Here is a 20,591-nt window from a genome sequence, read left to right as displayed (position 1 = left end):
ATGTAACATTGAAGTTTGACTTTGATCTTCTTTCTCCTTAAGCTGTATATATAAACTGTGGGTTGTATCATGGGTATTCTGAGCTTTTGGACTAAAATCCACTTATCAGTGAGTACCTACAACGAGGCAGAGAGAGCACACTCAAAGTCATGTACAGTGACACACTTCCTCCAAAAAGGCGCCTTCTGAGCTTCCCCAAACAGGACCAGCATCTGAGGACCAAGTTCCAAATGCCAGAGCTTGTGGGGAACGTTCTAATTCAAACCACCACAGGCAGCAACTCAAGTAGGCACCCTAACAAGGACACGCAACCCATGAAGTAATGAAATATTACTGTTTATTGAACAATTAAATAGTCAAGAGTTAAAACATTTAAAATATATAAAAAATAACATAGGTTAAAAATATTGGGAAACTGTAAAAATAAGTGCATTAGTTAAAAATACTTTAACTGAGCATCACAAAACTATATAAATACAGGCCAGCACGGATCCCCTTTACAAGTACAGCATCTACTGAGTAAAGGTGCCGGTTGTGTGCGGTTTTCTAAGTAAAGGAGGACGGAGAAGCTTATCTCTTGCTCATCTTTTCTACCACCCATTCGATCACCTGAGGGGGAAGAGACAGACACAGGATTATAGAGTCACTCAGTGCAAAACACTCACGGTAAAACAACTTCCCACAGCTTCGCAACTAAGCTCTGAGTGTGCCCTCCCTTGGGGGCACCTCACTTCCCTAATCTCCCCCTGTTTACTCCAATATTAAAATATCCCTATGAAGCCTCAAGTGTTGGGTTTTTTTTGTTGTTGTTTTGTTCTTTGTTTTTTGTTTTTTTTTTTCAAAGAAACCTTCAAAGACGGCATAGAAAATGTAAAGTAAAAAGACAACATTTGGTCCTTACACTTAGTTTCCAAATTAAGGGCATATTGAGCCCCACGTGCAAAGCTGAGTCCTGGGACTGTCCTCAGTGACCAGATGATGACTCAAGCCACTTTCTTATCTTTATTTGAAGTACCTTTGCAAATGGTCACTCAAAAGAGTTAAACCACGCCTGGAAAACAGCTAATCAAAATAGAGTATTTTTTCCCAGTTCTTTGAAATATTTTTTTTCATTTTTCTCTTTTAACATCATTTGAGAAACTCTTTTTTGATAAAACTACCTCTTAAAGCGTTTTTATACTTTGCATGAACAAATCTATTGTCAAATATCAAGGACATTTCAGGAGGGTGGTGTTGAAAAGACCATCTCTGCTTTTACCCTAAGTGTGACAGCAGAGCAGCGGCCCTGGAACAAAATCCCAATGTAATTGAACAGGGCTTTTTGAGAACTACTTACCTGCACCACATTGTTGTTGGCTGTTTTCTTCATTTCTTCAAAGAGACCCCTTGATGTTTTTAGATCCTAGACATTAATGAAAAATGCATTTGGAGCCTTGTTTGTTACATTACCAACAACAGCTCATTATCAATGAACTTGAGATTATCCTAAGGAAGTCTACAGGTGCCACTGCAATTAGGAAAGTGTTGCCCAGATTCAATGTAGTAATAGAGATTCAAGCTGAAATACAGAAATTTCCTCACCAAACACAGACAGAGACACAGACACAGACACACAGACACAGACTCACACACAGACACACACACACACACACAGCCCCACATCTCATGTCTCCAGCAGTGCTGGCCCATGCCCACCCTCACTGTACCACTGATGCTTCAGTACTTGGGAAAGAAATACGTGGTCTCTATTAATTGTTCAGATATGTATTTTTCCCCTTCTTTTTAGCTATTTCATTCTACCACAAAGAGGAATAAAATATAGTCTTACTTCCTAAAATATGGTAAGACTGGAGATTTGGCTCAGTGGTAGAGCACCTGTGTACCATGTACAAAATCTTGGGTTCAATTCACAGAAAGGGGGGCAGAGTAGGCAGTGAACATATCAAATTAAAACACAAAATTAAAATAAAACCTTAATTGTACAATAGAGGGAAATGCAGCCCTCTAGCAAGCAGGAAATACCTCACAGAGGTAGCTACTCTGAATTCTTCTAGCAATTCCTCCTGTGTGCACCTTCATGGTTCCATCTGCCATGCTTGGCTGGTCCCGGATGATTTAGCAATTTCAGAATGACTGTGAACAGCACAGATCACTCACAGATCGAGGTCTATGCCCAACACCTACCTTCTCCTTCTCTTTCTCTACAGTGTGATTACATCAGAGCTTGGCACCCATAATTAACTTGTGTTTGCTTTATTCTATCTAGGCAAAGGTGGTGTAACCACGAGATGATCAGACTGACCACGTATGTTTCTTACACTCAGCTTCTACACTTCCTCTGGTGAAACAACCTGGTTACTGGTTGTTTTCTTTCCTCCACTCACATAACTGACACTTCCCCTCTGACAGTGGGTTGACTACAAGCCTGACAAAGCATGTGAAACACTGCGTGTCCTGGATGATCTCTCACCTCCGTTTTCTCTGGGCTTTTACATCCAACTTCATTATCTTTTCTTCACACAGATCTTCCTTCCACCTGCCCAGATGCCTGGAGTCTCCCAAGACCAGGCCCACTAGCTTTTGTTTGTCTCATTGTAGGCCAATTTTTGTTTTAGTTCTTGGTTTCGCCTTTTATGTGCGCAACTTGATTTTCTAACAGATTCCCCGTAAAAGAGAAGGATATATTTTAAAACCTTTTCTGGGTTTGAAAGTGCTGTTTTTGAGCCTTCTCATCTGATTGGGTTGTAGACCAGATAGGTCACTCTGGATTAATACCAGATAGGTCTCTTTCCCTCAGAATTAGAAGGTGCTTTCTATTGCCTTCTAGTATGCCATGATACCCTGAAGAAGTATCATACCATTTAATTCTTAGTCCTTTCAAGAAGTAAACACCCTTTCTTTTGGTAAATCTGAGAAAATATTCTGGATACTTGGAGATACCTGCTGTAATTTTTACTCACTGACTTGGGTAAGCAGCATCTTTTCCAGCAAGAGGCCTGGGTTCCTCATTTCTGGGAACTTTTAAAAAATATAATTTTTTTATTTGTTGAATTTATAGTATAATTACATCATTTTCCCCATTCCTTTCCTCCCTCTAGATCCTTCCATGTGAGCCCTTAAATCTATGGCTTTCTTTTCCTTTAATTATTGGTGTGTGTGTGTGTGTGTGTGTGTGTGTGTGTGTGTGTGTGTGTGTGTGTGTGTATGTGTTGTTTAGGGAACCATACTGGTAAGACTTCACCACCAAAATTAAACCAGGAAGACACCTATATCCTAAACAGATCTGTAACAAATGAGCAGACTGAAATAGTAACAAAAAGTCTTCCAACAAAAAAGTCCTGGGCCTGATAGATTGACAGCAAAATTCTACCAGACTTTGAAAGATCTACAGCCAAACTTTCTTAAACTATTAAAAATAAAAAACAAACAAATAACAACCAAAACCAAACAAAAAAACATTAACAGATCACTCTCAAACTCCTTCAATAAAGCTGTCTCTCTCTCTGACACCCAACCAGGTAATGATACAAGGAGAACTACAGGTCAATCTCCCTGAGGAATGTAGATTCAAAAACACTCAATAAAATGTCTGCAACCCAAATACAGACATACATGAAGAATATTACCCACCAGGGATAAAGATGGCTTCATCCCCGAGATGCAAGGAAGGTTCAACATAAATGGACTGAATGGCAAAAGATGCAGAACAAGCATCTGACAAAATCTAGCATGCCTTCATGATAAAAATCCTAGAGAAAGTCAGGTAGAAGGAACATACTTCAATACAATAGTAGCTACAGAAGAGAAACTCACACCAACATCATTCTAAATGAAGGAAAACTTGAAGCAACCCTACAGAATTCAGGAAGGAGACAGAGCTGTCCATCATCCACACTCCTTTTCCAGACTGTGTTGGAAGACACAGCAAGAGCAATAAGGAAAGAGAAGGGAACTAGAGGGTACAAGGGGGCATGATTAGTCTAAGGGTCCCTGTTTGCAGATGGCATATCATATAGAAGAGATTCCAAAAGTTCTACCGGAAAACTTCTAGGAACAACAAATTCAACAATGTGACAGGATATAGAATCTACTTGCCCAAATCAGTAGCGTTTCTACACCTCTACAGTAAACACACAGAGGAGATCATGGACACATGCCCATTTGCAACAGCCTCAAAGAAAATAGAGTTATCAGGAGGTGAGTGAGTCCCTAACAAAAGCTTTGCTGTATTTTTGATGATTTTTCTCTTTTTTTTTTTTTTTTTTTTTTTTTTTCCCGGAGCTGGGGACCGAACCCAGGGCCTTGCGCTCGCTAGGCAAGCGCTCTACCGCTGAGCTAAATCCCCAACCCCGATGATTTTTCTCTACCATAGTTTCTGTCTTTGAAGCTCCCTCCTATTATCAGTAGAGGGTCTTCTGAATCTAGCCTCCATTTTCTCTTTCTAGAGTTCTTCTTGTTTCTTACTATTTGAAAAAAAAAATATCTAGCTCAGCTGTTCAGCGTTTCTATTAAATTAGTTTCCTCACACCTTTAATTAAAAGGAGCCTTTGTATTCTGTGTGTGGTTTTGGTGACAGCATGTAATTCTAGTTTTATGGGCACAGTTTTATTTCTGGAAGAATTCTAGTGTTTCTAACTTTTCTCCCACTTTCTACCCTTTCAGAGTTCTCTTTACATTTTGGCTTCACTTGAGTCAGAAGTTACCCACACCGTCTGCTAGTCCTTGGCTGGCCTCTTCTATGTAGAAGAGAGACACTGAAAATATGGAAGCCTTGAGTGCTGAGTTTGGTGGCTTTACAAGGAAGGGGACCAGATGACCAGCTAGCTTCTCACTGCCGCCCCCAGCATTTCCTCCGTATTGGAGACTGTAGTGTCAGAAGTGTGGGCACAGAACTGTTCAGAGGCCCTGCGGTCACCACTGTGGAAGGAGGCCATTCACTCTGTGGTTTGTTTAGTTTCTCTACTTCCTCTGGCTTCTGCTGGCTGAAGCAGCAGCAGCCTTGTTGCTATTTCATGCAGAAACAAGGTAGGCTTCTTAGAACTTCCTTTACTCTGCACCTGCTTTCATGTGCTTTTAAAAATGCTCAACGAAATATATGTTTAGTTTTTTCTTACCTTTCTCCACTTGCTTTTCACAGTGATGCTGCCCACCTGAGCAGACTTAAAAGAGGGTAGTGAATGCAGTCCCACTCCTGTAATTTTACCCCAAGACCTACTTCTGCATGCTGGTTAGGCTTCAGGCAGAGAGGACCAAACAGCACCCAAGTTTCAGAAAGCTGACACTCAACTGTCATCCCGTGGCTGGAAGAAGCTCAGTTGGAAAGAATGTCTATTGTGTAAGCACAAGGGCCTGAGTTCAAATCCTCAGCACAGATGTAAAAGACCAAGCATGGATGTGTATTCCTCTAACCTCAGAGTGAGGAGGTGGCAACAGGAGGACCCTGGGAGCTAGCTCAGTGTATAGCCATGATAGCCAAAATGACAGGGTTAGTGAGAGACTCTGTCTTGCTATTCATCTTTGGCCTATGAATGCTTGCACGATATACCACACATTCACAACACAAAAAACCCCACATGATTTAAATGATTTAAAGAAAATTGTCACCTGAGCAGTCCCTCACTCCACCCAACTCCTTATATCTGGCCAACAGTAACAGCTGCCTCCTCATTATTTTTTGTAATAAAATACTATACTCACCATTTAGCTTCATATAGTTTAATTATAAAGTAATTACCAATTAATGCTAAAGCTCCCACTTAGGAAAATCACTAAGGCCTCTCTGACTGAAGCAGCTTGCTATACACAAGGCTAACATCAAACAAAGCAAATGTAAAGTAGTTTCACTGCAGTATTTCTGTCTCATTTAAAGCAGCCTGGTAGCAGGGTACACAGATAATATAAAGCCTATGCGCACACATCTCACAGATATCAGAACACGAAATAAACCCAACTGGGAGCAGAGACGGCACCACACCTTCAGGTAGAACTTGGAGATGTCAAAGAGTCTCTGGCTGCAGGCATCGAAGCTCTCATGGGCCTCGGTGATGTGGTGTCTCTTCAAGGTTTCTGTCACCACCTCCTTCAGCATCTTCAACAGAAAGGAACATCTGGCTGGTATTTCTCAGAAATGGCACAACTATTTCAATTTTGATTGTAAATTGTAAGTAAGTTGTGACTTATACAGTTCCGATGTTATTTTATTCTTCATAAAACCATTAGGCACATATATAAATATACACATTTTTTTTAAAGATTCACACAATGAAGTTTTATTTCATGTAGAACTGAGAAAGCAAGAAGTCTTTACCCGTGTATGTTTCTGGGATCGAGATTCCTTAATTTGCTTTGATGATTTTGATTCGTGTGCTCGTTTTTGTCCTGAACTGGTCTTTACGGTAACTTTGGAAGCTTCCCGACCAGGAAGTGGAAGCACTGACACACAGCGCTCTGCCTGAGGCTTCCTGGATGTCCCTACGTGATGGTAATGATTGCTATTGCAACTTGCTTGAGAAAGCAAACAATCAGAACTTTCTGATTTCGTAATTCTGTAAAGAGAAAAAAAGTTCAAATGAAATGTGTCAACAATGGAGCCAACTTTTTGGTTTAAATGTTACAACTATTTTCATTTAAACACAAATCTAAGAAAATTAAAATCTCTTGCTAATCTGCATAAAATAACCGACACCAAACAATGAAGCTGTTCCTCTAGATTTGTGGCTTATGCACTGTGACAGTGCAGTCAACCTGACAGGATCTTGACTCTCCTGAGAGATGGCCTCTGAGTGTGACTGTGGTCATCACTGCACTGATGGCTGTGGAAAGACTCATCCTACAGTGGGTGGCGCCTCCCTCTCTCCCTCTCCAGGGGATACTGGACTGTGTGTGGGAGCCGAGCGTCAATCCGCATGGATTGTCCTCTGCTTCTGACAGTGGATATCTAAGCGCACTGCTTCAGGATCTCACTGCAGTGACTCACTTCCCCTGCCATGAGGGACTGGAGGCCTCAACTGTGAGGTGGACATTTCTCTTTGACATTGCTTTTGTCAGGGTAATTTATCACGACAACAGAAAGTAGCTAGGGCAGTGCTTAAAAGAGAAGGCAAGTGATAACTAGACTTCAAGCTAAGAGGGAAAGTAATAAGCAGTATTAGGACACCTCTGTGTAAACACTTAATACCCTATTAAGCACTCATGCCTTTCATTACGGAATTTTAGGAAGAAACCACAAACCTTTGCGTCACACCTCTGCAACTATCTGTGCAAAACAAGTCACTCGAAACAAATACATACACAACAAAAATTAGTTCTTATTTTGGCTTTTCTAAATCATTTATATTTGTTTCCACAAGGACTGGGAAATGTCCTTTTTCAAAAGAGCCATTAGAACCACCCATCTGCTCCCCTCAGGCTACAGTATACTACAGTATTCACTATACTTTCCCTGAATAGAAATAAATCTTTTTAATGGCTTGGCTTTGCAACTTGATCAGACATAAAAAAACGCCATGAACTAACAAAGTTGTCATAAAAATCATTTAGCTATTTCATAGCAGGAACAGTATTTTCATATTTTCACCTATTCAAAAAGTCCTCAAAGTTTTATTTCTACACATTTTATACTTTAAAGACTTAAGTATAGCCAGAACTTGCAGTATATTTTATATGCCCAGGGCCTAAATCCAACCACATGGTCTAAAGATCTATAAATCCAGTATTTATTGTATCAACATCTAAATTCGAATATATTTGGACTATTTAGCTAGCAAAATAAAGTGTCTTCAAAAGTTCCATAAAATGCACTGCCATTGCACACTTTAAAGCTTTATTTACATGTAACAAGCGGTTTTAGGTGGGGCCTCCTGAAACCTCTTGGTGGAAGGCCAACACGAATAGGAGAGGAGCAGAGAGAGTTAACAAGACAATCCACCCTCACCTGTCATCCTCACAGGGCCACTGAGCCTTCACCTACAGGGCCAGCTCTAGAGCTCTTGACATAAGTAACAGCTCTACACACCCACTGTGCTAATGACCTGTGCATTAGCACAGAAAGCAAGAGCTCCTTGTTTTCCCAAGTCATTTCTTTTTCTACCTTATAAGCAAGCCAGTTAAGTACATGAATCTAAAACCCTGTGCAGAAAGTAGCATAAGAACACGAGGCAGACATGAAAAGCAGTTCTCCAGAGAACAAAGTACTTCTCTGGAGAGACTGTTTCTGTGGACTCCACAGGTCACCTTTTCTGGGGGTAAAGGCAACTGGCGTCTTTAGATCTCCGTTTCAATCCAGAAACTTCAGTTCGGAGTTCGCCTTGCAATGCGTCTCCTTCAGGGACACTCTGTGGCTCTGACAGAACTGCAGGGGACGGAAGAGGGCTCCAGACGGTGGGGACTGGAAAACTGTCTCTGGTGCAGGTGGTCTGGGTCTCATAACGAATAAGGCGAGATTGAAGCTCAGAAAATCCCCCATCTCTTTCTAAAGCTTTCTGGTCATCCAGGCAATATCTAAAGTGAGGAAAGAGCATTAAAACCAAACATCGAGGAGAACAATGGGATCTTCTTTCCTTCCTAAAAGAAAAGAGCCGGGCACTGTCTGAACACCCGGTTTCCTAACAGTTGTTGGAGTTGGCTGAATGGCCTACTTCTCAGCAGCTCACTTTTTTTTCTAGCCTGCTATTAGATGGGAAGATTTACAAATGTGAAGTACAATCTAATTCCTCTTCAACTGCACGTCTGTGGCCACAGATTCAGTTGATCCTTCGGATTATGTCCAAACTAGTATGGCTGCTTTAATCCTTTTTCAAACTCTAGCCATCCCTGACTCCTCAGTATGACGGGGATGCAACTATGGGAAATGCTGACTCTGCTGAAAGGGTGACTTTACTGTCAATGCAAAGATTAAGATTTATAGTATAACGGCACTCAGAACTGGAATCCACTCCTCACCTGAGTTACAGATTTTCTTTTAAACGTGTTGGTTGGCTGTATATCTGGGTTCTGCTTCAACCTAACCCACTGAATCAATGACGTATTAGCCGTGCAATGCTTCTGGGCTCAAAATCCCACACTAAGCACAGCAAATAAGCACTCAGGGAAAGCATCAACGACCTGGCAAAGCTCTCCACCTCCTCCCCTTTTTGAAACTGCATTATGGACCACAAATGACGTCACTATGAATGATGGTCCAAGGAGAACTGACACAAACCTTTCTGCTGTCTGTAGAAGTGTTCTAACATGGTCCCTAATACCAGAATTCTTCTCCCAAGGAACTCACTATTTCTTAGATCCCCGACAGCCTGATGAGGCTTTGAGAACTTTATTTTTCCCTCAGGTGACATCTATGATTTCAAAGATTATAGATCACAGATTTATATGGATTCAAGTCCTAGTTTCTTTAGCTATTAGCTATGTGAATTTGGGCAGATTGTCTTATGTTTCTGCTGCCTAATGTACAATTTGTACTACTTACGGAAGGAGGCCCTATTGGGATTACTACCAGGTGTACTAGGGTCAGACTTCAAAACGTGAAACAGCCACCAAATGGACAAGGTTGCCTTCATCATCCCTAGATCTGCCTTCTACCAGTGCGTCTTATGACTGACCCGCCACAGGTAGCATAATCAGAACGTAAACTGTCATTGGTGACTGCAGAGCCCGAGTTAATTACCAGTGTAACTTCCTTAGGTGAAAGAAGGGTCATCTTGCTCTAGTCAACACAACCTGCATATACACCATGCACACGAACTCAGTCACTGACACTTCCAGAAAGGGTTTAAAGACAACTCTAAGACTAAAAACGAATACACAGAACCATTGGTAGAATAAAGATCATGGTTAGGAGAGGGACAGTGGTGTCAGTCCAAGGGTCCAAAACGACTGAGTCCTGTAGGATGAATTAATCAAGAGCTCTAATGTACAGCACAAGGAAACCATGTAGGTTCTGTTCTGCAAATTTCCTAGCATTAGACTTTCAATGCTTATTACACATGGCAAAGTGCAGTAACTGTGTGAGGTGGTGGCTATGATAACCTGACTGCAGCAATCATTTCACTCTGCACATATACAATAACACGGTATTGCATACCTTATATATACAGCTGAAATTCAAAGCTGCTTCGGTGATCCTAAGGCGTAGTACTGTAGACTGGAGGAACCCTGGTCTAAACTTGAACTATGAGAAATCAGTGCTTCAGTCAGAACTGACAGGCAAAAGACTGGGTCTAGATCACAGATCCCAGTGTTTGATTCTTTCTCTAGCCTTTGGTTTAGCTTATTTTGTGAAAAAAAAAAAAAAACTGGCAATAACCCTGAGGTTATTCATACTCTGTCCGGGGATATAAATAAAATATACAGTAAAATTAAGAACCATGCATTTCTGCAGACTCTGGGCAAGAAGCAGCGCAGTGTCTGTGAGCTGCACACAGAACTGTTTGGGAGGAAATATCCTATCATTATAAGGCTATTGTACTATAATGTTTTGTTTCTAATATGTGGATTTTTGACTCCTAATGTCCTTCAAATGAATTATGTACAGTGCACATGCTCCCTTCACTGCCATTAAAATGCCCTTTAAGACAAAGTGACATGGTAAAAGGAGAGACACAGAACACAAGGTATATATCTGATGTCATGGAAATATTTATTGTTGGGCAAATGATTAACAGTTTCATATTTTCTATATAAGAAAAGCTAAATGTTTTATGGGAGCTGTGCAGGCCAGTTTTATGTCAACTTGACACAAGCTAAAGTCATCTAAGAGGAGAAAACTCCAATTAAGAAAATGCCTCCCTCAGATGGAGCTATAGGCAAGAGTGGGTGATGTAGAAGGGCCCAGACCATTATGGGTGGGGCTACTCCTGGGTTCTATAAGAAATCAGGGTGAGCAAGCCATGAGGAACAAGCCAGTAATCAGAAACCTTAGATTCTCACCCCATGTGAGTTCCTGTCTTAATTCCCTGTGGTGATGGACTTTGGATGTAGAGGCATAATCCAAACAAGGCCTTTCCTCTCCTCCCTAACTTGGTTTTAGTCATGGTGTTTCATAGCAATAGTAGCCCAAACTAAGCTAGTAAGACTATGATAAATGTATCTCATGATACTGTAAATAAAACACCATAAGGGTTTAGGTCAGTAATACACAAACAAGTATTCATTAATATTTTAATAAATGAACATGAAGAACATGTTGTTTATTAATTCAGGTGTGCCATTAATATTTTTCTATATTAAGTTAAAACAAGAGAAAATAGGGAGATGAAGCACAAGATAAACAAAACTAAATTACATGTGGAAACACAATCTACCATGTGGTCAGATGACAGGCACTCTAGCCAGCAATCAGGATGCAAGTGTTAATGCCATTCAAAGCAGTGCGTCTGTGAGCTTCTAGGGCCAAAGTAAAAAGCACCTGTGCCCTGTGTGTCTATCGGTGCAGCATGGCAGACAGAGCTAGCACTGCTTTTGCTCAGGACAGACTCTCAGGCCCTGGGAAAGAAAGAAGGAAGGAAGGAAGGAAGGAAGGAAGGAAGGAAGGAAGGAAGGAAGGAAGGAAGGAGAGAGAGAGAGAAAAGAGCAACAAAGCGAACATCAGATAGGGGGTGATTGCTGGGTAACAGTGCTGGATAGACATTCACAAGTACCTGAGTCCAGCACACAGGGCAAAAGGCTGAGGATGGCAATGTATTTCTACAAACCCAGCCCTAGAAGGGAAATGGGGAACTAGCATTGCTAGAGCATTGCTGGCATCCAACATGATAAAAATCAGAGCTCTGGGTTCAGTGAGAGACCCTGAAAGGAATAAAGCAGAGAGCAATACAGGAAGAAATCCTATGTCCAATTCTGGCCTTTACATATGCATGCAGAGTCTCACACACACATGCACACATACTGGCCTTTACATATGCGCGCGCACACACACACACACACACACACACACACACACACACACACTTTGTTTGGGGTCTGTATCAATTTATGCCATTTTATGTCACATGCAGTCCACAAAGCAGCTGTAGCAACAAGTCCCAGAAGTGTAAGTAAAAACTTACTCGATCCCGTGGTAATGGCATTCCGAGGCTTTTTCAAAAGGTAAGACCTGAAGTTTTCCAGGACTAAGCTCTGGTGTCAAAACAAAAGGCTTTTCCCTGAAATGAAAAGGGTTTCATTTGTATTTAAGGTTTACTACATGACAGAGAAAATAAAAGTTTCTAAGGAGACAAATCTGACTGACTTCTTCCCTACATGAGGTGTTTCTGTTTTTTTGTCAACTTGACATGAGCTAGAACCACTGGAGGGAAGGAGACCTCAGTTGAGAAAATATCCCTGGCACACAGGGCTGTAAGCGAGTATGCGAGGCATTTTCTTGAGGGACTCTGGGCAGTGCCATCTCTGGCGGGTCCTATAAGAATCAGGCTGAGCAATCCATGGGGAGCAAGGCAGGAAGCAGCACGGTTTCTGTTTCAGCTCCTGCCTCAGGTTCCTGCCCTGAGTTCCTTCATGGTGGACTTTGCAGAAGTGTAACCAAGTGGCTTTCAGGCAGTAATCTATCACGGCAATAGAAACCTTAAGCGGGACATAAAGCCTACAAGGGAAGGCGCCTGGCTGCAGTGCCGCAGGCCTGCAGTCTCCTAACACCTCGGAGGTGGAGGCAGGAGGAACACCTTGAGTTCCAGGCCAGCGTGGGCTGGGTAGTGAGTTCAAGGCAGGATAGAGAGTGAGATCCGCTCGGTGAAAGGAGTTAACATCTCCTGAAGCCTAAAAGGCAACGAGACAGGCTAAGTCTGTGCCCTTTCTCCCTTTGTTTTCTGTGCCTCCATTTAAAAATCACGATGGGATGGCACTCACTGGACAAGACTAGGAGACTGAGTAAGTCAGGAAAGAAAAATGATTTGGAATGTAAATTCAGGAGGCAACACTATTCCTACATGTATCACTCTGATCCTTGGTGAAATGAGTTTGTGTCCAGTTGTTCCCTTAAAACATTTGACAGAGGAAAAGAGTTAACTTGAATCTTTGAATCGTTGGTAAAACAAACAAACAAACAAACCAAAAAACCCAAAACCTATTTACTTCTTACTATAACAGAGTGCTGTCAGCTTGCCACTTAAGCTCAGAGCGAGCACATTCCCAAGGATCAGAAGGTCTCCAGACTAAGCGCTGAGTCAGGTTCTTCTGGGGAGCATTTCAATCGCAAGCCCTTAGAACTAATCTGAGGTGGGGCTTTCACACACGAGTCCTTCTTCACCTAACGCTGCAGGGCTACTGTGACCCCAGCGAAGGAAGAGGCTGCTGCAGTCAGAGTAGGATCACTGGGCTATCCCGACGAGGGCCTCCCTTTCCTGGTGAGTTACCACCACTGGTCTGATGGCCAGTCATAGCCTGGAACTCAGAATTAGTTCCATGGAAATAGGCGAGGTCTGCCGCAGAGTTGTCTTTCCCTGGTGAAGTGCAGAGTCAACAGAGGCTTGGATGAGGAGTGGAAACAAGATGCAGTATGGAAAGGAGGTAAACCCAGAAAAGTAGATCGTGCATCTGCTTTCACACCCCCCCACCCTGCTCCGCATGGGAGTAAGAAAGGCTGCCCTTCTGCGATTAAAGATTACGTACAGAACTTAAGCGTTTGAAATTATTCCTTAAAATGTCAGATATGTACGAATTAATGAATCCTAAAACAAAACAAAACAACAACAATAAACCCTCATATGCTAGTGCCGCTATTTAAGGTGTTCTACAAAAAGGATCCTTAGTGAATTGCAATGACCTCATTGTTTTGATGAGGGACCCTTCAAATGAATAATTTGTAAAACAGGACTCTTAAGTATTCCACATTTTACCCTTTTCTTCATCATTTCTTCTTTCAATCCTTCCTAGTGCATTTTTTTTATTTAATTTCACTCATGTTTCAGTTTTTTCTAAAAGAAATGTAACAGATAATGTTTCTTATTCCTTTGGTGCACTCTAACGCACAAGGCTGTGTGTCCCTTTGTTTAATGTAACCTGGCAACTGGGTGGTGCCTTGCACAGGTGAGAGCAGCCAGGTCAGCTCAGCTTTCAACAGTCATGCTAGGTCAGTGGTTCTCAACCTTCTAATACAGTCCTTCATTGTCACGGTGAGCCCAACAACACTATTACTTCTGTTTCTACTTCACAACTGTAATTTTGCTGTTTTAAGTCATGGTGTTAAATATCTATGTTTTCTGATGGCCTTAGGTGACCCCCTGTGAAAGGGACTTTAGACCCCGAGGGGTCACACGTCACAGGCACTGTGTTAAGTGAAGATGCAGTCATAATGCCCTTCTTCCCTAATGTCAAAGAACCATCACATTCTTTCTAAGAGCTGGGCAAAGTGGCATGTGCCTGTCACCTCCACATTTGGGAGGCACAGGCAGAGAGACTGCAAATTCAAGGTTAACTTGGAGCATATAGTGAGCTTGAGGTCAGCCTAAGGTATATAATAAGACAATGTCACAGCAAAAACAAAAAGACATCTTTTCTGAGTACATCACATGTAACAACTTCTCTCCACAGCAACTGGAAAGGCCCTGCAGTAAAAACACACGGAAGATAAGTGTACAGTGCTGTTAGCACATTAATCTGCAGCCAGGGCTTTGAAAGGACTGTTAATACCACCAAACAGAAGGAAAGACCACTACCCAAATTCCTTGGCCAAATTATGTCAGCTTTATTTTCTGTCAGACAGTACTCTCTCCCTAAAGCGAGGTTTGAGAAAAGAGCACTGAGTACGCAAGACACTGGGGGTTTCTACAGCCCGGAAAACTGCAAGATTAGGGGTTTATCAAGGGTTTTTGGTTACAGAGAAACTTGGGAGAACATTTCAAAATTATTTGGCAAACCATCTTATCAGAGTGGAGGTCAGGGTATAGGGTGTGGAACATGTCAAATTCTAGCAAACGGATCAAGACCTGCTCAAATCCAAGTATCACAGAAAACAGGAATGAACTTATTTTGACCTTGTACTAAGATGGCCTCTAATCTTAGATGGAGTCAGGCTGGTCCATCAAGGACCACGGTGTGATAACTAGAGAATAGCATCTGTGCAAGGCTTGGCTTCCCCAATTCCTACTAAAAGGGGTTTTCAACCTCTCAAAGCCATGGGGAAGTAGGCGACTCCAAAGTTCCCTCCCTTTTATTTCATTAGGAGCATCACGTGATTAAGATGCCGACCCTTTCTCTCCAGTAACTGTATAAAAGGCAATGATGCTCTGGCTATTTCTGAGATAATGCAAACCCCTTCCAAAACTTACCTGTAAGATAAATATTTATCATAGCACAATTCAAAATTAGTGAATCACAGTGTCAAAGTGAGATTCAAGCTTTTACAAGGTTTTTAAAATGATGAATTAAAAATAAAGAAGAATTTTGGGAAGTAAGTAAATTATGTAATCTTCACAAGAAATTGATGCTACAGTTTTATTTATACTGTAGGCAATGGCAGGAGCAGCCAGCATTTGTTAAGTAGCAACTTTAGTAGGTGGTCTCCAGAGTAAACTTAGGATAAGGTATTTATGCAGATGCTGAGTTTGTATATGGGAAGGTCACAGTTTCAAAAGAACCTTCACTGTTTTCTCACCTCCTTCAGCTGGAAGGCCATGGTTTTTGCCATTAGCAGTGAGGAACGACAACCATCATGCCACGTACTGGCAAGGAAAATTAAAAAATTCATATTTGCAAATCAAAATCTAACTTCTTAAAAAGAACTTTCCAGGCCTGCAGGACAGTTCAGCAGGTAAAAGCTTTAGCAAAGCAACTCTACCTGACCTGAGTTTAGCACTTGGGCCTCGTAGAAAGGTGGCAGGAGGGAATGGACTCCACAAAGCTGGCTTCTGACATGCGCATGTGCACTGTGGCTCACCTGAGCCACACACACAAACACTCCAAAGAATGAATGAAACACAGGTAAGAACAACTTCCAACATAAGTTCATTGTACACAAAAGACGCGTTTGCCCTGACTTCTGTGGGAGATGAACTGAGGTGTCCTTATCATCTTTATTTTCTTCAAATTCAGGGCCACAAAACAGAAGGGCATTTGGTGAATGCAAACACGAGGCGATCGAAGCTAGTGATGTACAGTGGAGATTTCTGCCTGTGATTTCTGCCTCAGTACAGAGCAGCAATTACCTCCAGGGGGGAAATACAATGCTATTTTAAAATGACTTCTAGAAATTAATTGCAAATTGTAAGTTTATAACTCACCCCCTTTGAATCTGTAACGGCTGAAGATCTCCGACTGGTAATCCATCCGAGGTGAAATATTTCAGCAATTCCTTAGCATCCAGTAATGTGATTGAGTCCCGGGGACCCTCTTTATGGCCCAGCAACTGTTCAGACGAATGCGGTAATGAGCCAGTTCTGGGGAAATAATTTGTATAGTTTTATTAAAGGTGCATTCAAACCCACCACAGCCAGAAAGTGAGGAGGAGAACAAAATCCACTACAGATACAAAAGGGAAGGGACGGACGACACAGCCACTGAAGAACTAACTACAGACTCTGCAGACGTGGCCTGGACTGTAAATAATCCACAGGTCACACCGCAACCTGAGGCTTGCTTTAGTCATTTTATTACACCAATTATCATGACTATGTTAGTTATCAAATATAACATGTTAACAATTCAGTAATGCAAAGTTACTAGTTCTATAAAGGGTAAATTTAAAGTGAAAGCCCACAATATAAATTTCAGAAGCAAAGAACTGAATATTCCAATTTTCTCTAAATGTAAAAGATTACTTAAGGCGCAGCCATGAAATGAGACAGTAATAGAAATTCTCTGGAAGGTCTCCTCCAGCCATGCTTACAGCATCATGAATGCACACTGAGTTATTATTACGTCCGAGGTGCATGCCGGGCTTCGCATTTCCAAATGATTTTACCTAAAATACATTCTTAATCATCACGAATTTCCTTGAAAAACACAGAATAGGTCTTATATCAAAACAAAGTAACACCTAGTAAGGACTTTATAAAACAACCACACATCAGTCACATTACAGACGGGGGACAGCAGAGCTGTTTACAATAGCTCAGAACTACACAGACTCCAGCTAGGAGCTACCTCTGCCTTTATCACTCCATAAACCAGCCAGTCACACAGCCAGTGGAGGAAGGAAGGAAGGACGGAAGGGAGGGAGGGAGGGAGGGAGGGAGGGAGGAAAACACTTTCACCTCAGGAAATAGTAACCATTTCATTAGGCCCTAAACAACTCAGTGCTCTATCACCATAGGATAAGTAAAAATTGTTCAATATGTCAACATGAATTTAATTACTTGACTTCATATTCATTTAAAAATTTAACTTTCAAAAATTTATTTAGTGTGTGTAAATAAGCATGTGTATACATGTGTGCAAATGCATGTGCACGTGTGTATAAATCCAAGGACAACTTGCAGAAGTCAGTTCTTTCCTTCTACCATGGGGGCCATGAAGATTGAATTCAGGTCCTCGGGCTTAGCAACAAACACCTTTCTTTTCCTGATGAGCCACCATGCCAGCCCCAGCTTAATTATTTTTTACTTATTACTGAGATGCAACATTTTTACAAATAATTCCATGGTTAAAACACTGGCATTGAGTTTGAGACCCATGTTTCTACACACTATGGATCAGCACATGCCAGCAGGGCCATTTCCCCTCTCTACCCCATCTTGTTAAACAGAATAGAAACCTAATAAGAATAATCAAGCAAAAAACCCCACACAAACATTTTCTCTGAATTTCATACTCTGGGTGGGCAAGAACTGCACAGTTATTTTAATTTAATTTTTATGTAGCTTCTTTAATAGTATCTTACAATGTTTCTTAATCAGTACTAATCACAATCATGTTTCAGGCTTGATGCAATGGGAAAAGTGTAATTTGCATTTATATAGACTCCAAACACAAAGATATCAAAGCAGTTTTTAAAAGCCTAATTTGTGATAAACTGCACCACCAAGATATGTCTTGGGTTAAAAAATGAAGCCTGACAAGTGAGCTTTAAATGTTCACGTACATTCTGTCTTAATGCTTTCACAACTTAAAGGTAAAACTAGGATCTTTTGTTCCACTCACACGTAGTGGCAAAAGTCATGACACGGGTTGGTAAGTACGTCTAAAACTGAATTCTTATGCCTTCCAACTTTCACCACAGAACGATTCTCTAGTTAAAGCCGTCTCAACACTAACAAAATTCTGAAAACATGCAACATAATGCTTGTTCTCGCACAGAAACTTGACGTGCTTTAAGCGCCTTCAGTCCTTAATGACCACTTGAATTATACATGTCACTGTAACACAGCAAACAAGGCTCACTCTGATTTGTGAACCCGCAATCACAGCTCACAGTTTCCTGCACAGGTCTGACTCCTGCAGAAGCAAAGGAGTGGGGATGGACAGAGATAAATCCAGCAATAAAGGAGATCTAGAAAATGCATTTCACAGAACTCATAACATGGTCCTTAGTGTTTAGAGAAGGAATGTGACACCAAGCTGTAGTGCTGTGTCAAGGACACAAGAAAGAAAGGTAACATCTGGCCCAGATGCTGAGTGTTTAACAAGCTTCTGGTTCAAGAGAGATTATGCATAGACATTAAACTCTCTGTTCAAATGGAAATCAGTGTCAACTAGGGAGAAACTTCAGAAAGAGACTTTCCCTTTCCAGAAAGACACAGGGAGAGTAGACTTGAGGTCAGAGTGAGAATGAGCACAAATCAGGATTGATAAAGACCACCAACGCAAATACCACCTGCTCCTAGCCCCTCCCTGGGCTATCCACCTGCTCCTAGCCCCTCTCTGGGCTATCCACCTGCTCCTACCCCCTCTCTGGGCTATCCACCTGCTCCTAGCCCCTCCCTGGGCTATCTACCTGCTCCTAGCCCCTCTCTGGGCTATCCACCTGCTCCTAGCCCCTTCTTGGGCTATCCATCTGCTCCTAGCCCCTCCCTGGGCTATCCACCTGCTCCTGGCCCCTCTCTGGGCTATCCACCTGCTCCTATCCACCTGCTCCTAGCCTCCTGGGCTATCCACCTGCTCCTAGCCCCTCCCTGGGCTATCCACCTGCTCTGACTATATGGGAGCTGTGGAACTGTTTACATGTGCAGGTTCTTCTTTTGATTATCACTCCATTAAAAGGAGCTCACAAATAAGACACTGGTCTTCTTCCTCATATGCCACCAGTGCCAAACATGGTATTTAATTAATACCATGGACAACTATGAAAAAAGGTTATAGCAGGTCATAAAATAATATCAACGGAAGAAGCTACATGCTGAGAAAGAAATACAAGAGAGTTTCTACTCCACTATCCAGCAACCACAGAGTGCCTACTGTGCACCAAAGCCAAAGGTCAAAGGTAATTCTGTCTCTGAGACTACCTATTCACTATGTGGACAAATATGGATAAAACCAGAACAGTTTGAAGTAACTTCGCCCCATTTTACAGACTTCTGTACATAGTCACATGTGTGTGAGCTGGCCTAATTTTCTGTTAACTTCACAAGCTAGCGCCACGTCGGAAGATGAAAACCCCTCCATCAGACTGGCCTGTGGGGCATTTTCATTCTGGGAAGGCAGTCCTGAATTATATAAAAAGCAAGCTGGGCAAGCACAGGGAAACAAGCCATGGGAAAAACCACTCCTGCACAGCCTCTGTTTTCATCTCCACTCCAGGTTCCTGTCCTGCTTGACTGCCTGCCTTGACTTCCCTAAGCAATGGACTGTGTTTGGGATATATGTAAGCCAAATAAACACCTCTTCCCCAAACTGTTTTTGGTCACTGCTGCATCACAGCAATAAAAGAGTAAACTGAGTGTATGTGTTGGTGGAAGATGCTGCATGAAGCTAGAATTACAGTCTTCACTGGTTATGCACACGTGCAAAGTAACAGGATAGAAAAGGAAGAGAGATGATCTTCCCCTTTTAATGGACATGTTGCTCTAAGATTAACTAGTTAATAAAGAAGACATATATTTTTATTTTATAATGAAATTATAAGCTACTGCTATATTAAATAATTAAATGTTAAGAGAACTCTTTTGAAATACTGAACATGCATTTCTACAAACTCAAATATTACCTCATTTTTTGTTTAGCTTTTTCAGAAGTTTCTAAATTCTGAAGAACGTGTCTTTCTGGCCATTCCAGAGGATTGGTTTCCATTGAACTTGAAGAATACGGTTCAACTGTACTGGCATCTAAAGAGAGCAAAATTCACATCAGCATTAATAAACAGTGACATAATGAATACTCTATGTACAAACATATCTCTCTCTGGGAGTGATGATACCCACCCGTAACACTAGAGTTTGGGAGGTTAAGACGAGAAAATCACAATTTGAGGTTAGCTTGGGCTTTACAGTGAGTTTAAGGCCTACCTGGAGTAAGCAGTGAAACTGACTCAGAATAAAGCAATAAATAATTAGTGATGGGTGTATATACACACACACACACACACACAGAGAGAGAGAGAGAGAGAAAGAGAGAGACAGAGACGGGGGGGTGAGGGGAGACTAAGATTGGCCATTGAGGCATTTGTAAAAAACTTGTCAAATGACTTGAACGTATAAAATGTTATGAAAAGATAGCTAGAAATAAAAATA

General features: G+C 41.6%; 1 protein-coding gene across 1 annotated transcript in view; it reads right to left on the bottom strand.

The window, feature by feature from the left end:
* Positions 1-320: 320 nt before the first annotated feature.
* Mtbp (MDM2 binding protein) overlaps positions 321-20,591 on the bottom strand; it is a 66,983-nt gene continuing 46,712 nt past the window's right edge. Inside the window, exons 15-22 of the mRNA XM_032915586.1 lie at positions 20,069-20,186; positions 16,209-16,364; positions 12,042-12,137; positions 8,233-8,499; positions 6,308-6,545; positions 5,975-6,088; positions 1,337-1,402; positions 321-609 (exon numbers count right to left, since the gene is read on the bottom strand). Of these exons, the coding sequence (XP_032771477.1) occupies positions 571-609; positions 1,337-1,402; positions 5,975-6,088; positions 6,308-6,545; positions 8,233-8,499; positions 12,042-12,137; positions 16,209-16,364; positions 20,069-20,186 (1,094 nt within the window). The 3' untranslated portion in view covers positions 321-570. The remainder of the gene's footprint in view (positions 610-1,336; positions 1,403-5,974; positions 6,089-6,307; positions 6,546-8,232; positions 8,500-12,041; positions 12,138-16,208; positions 16,365-20,068; positions 20,187-20,591) is intronic.

Source organism: Rattus rattus, chromosome 1 (genome assembly GCF_011064425.1).
Source record: "Rattus rattus isolate New Zealand chromosome 1, Rrattus_CSIRO_v1, whole genome shotgun sequence".
Taxonomy (NCBI): Eukaryota; Metazoa; Chordata; class Mammalia; order Rodentia; family Muridae; genus Rattus; species Rattus rattus.
This window is presented reverse-complemented; position numbering and strand designations above follow the sequence as displayed.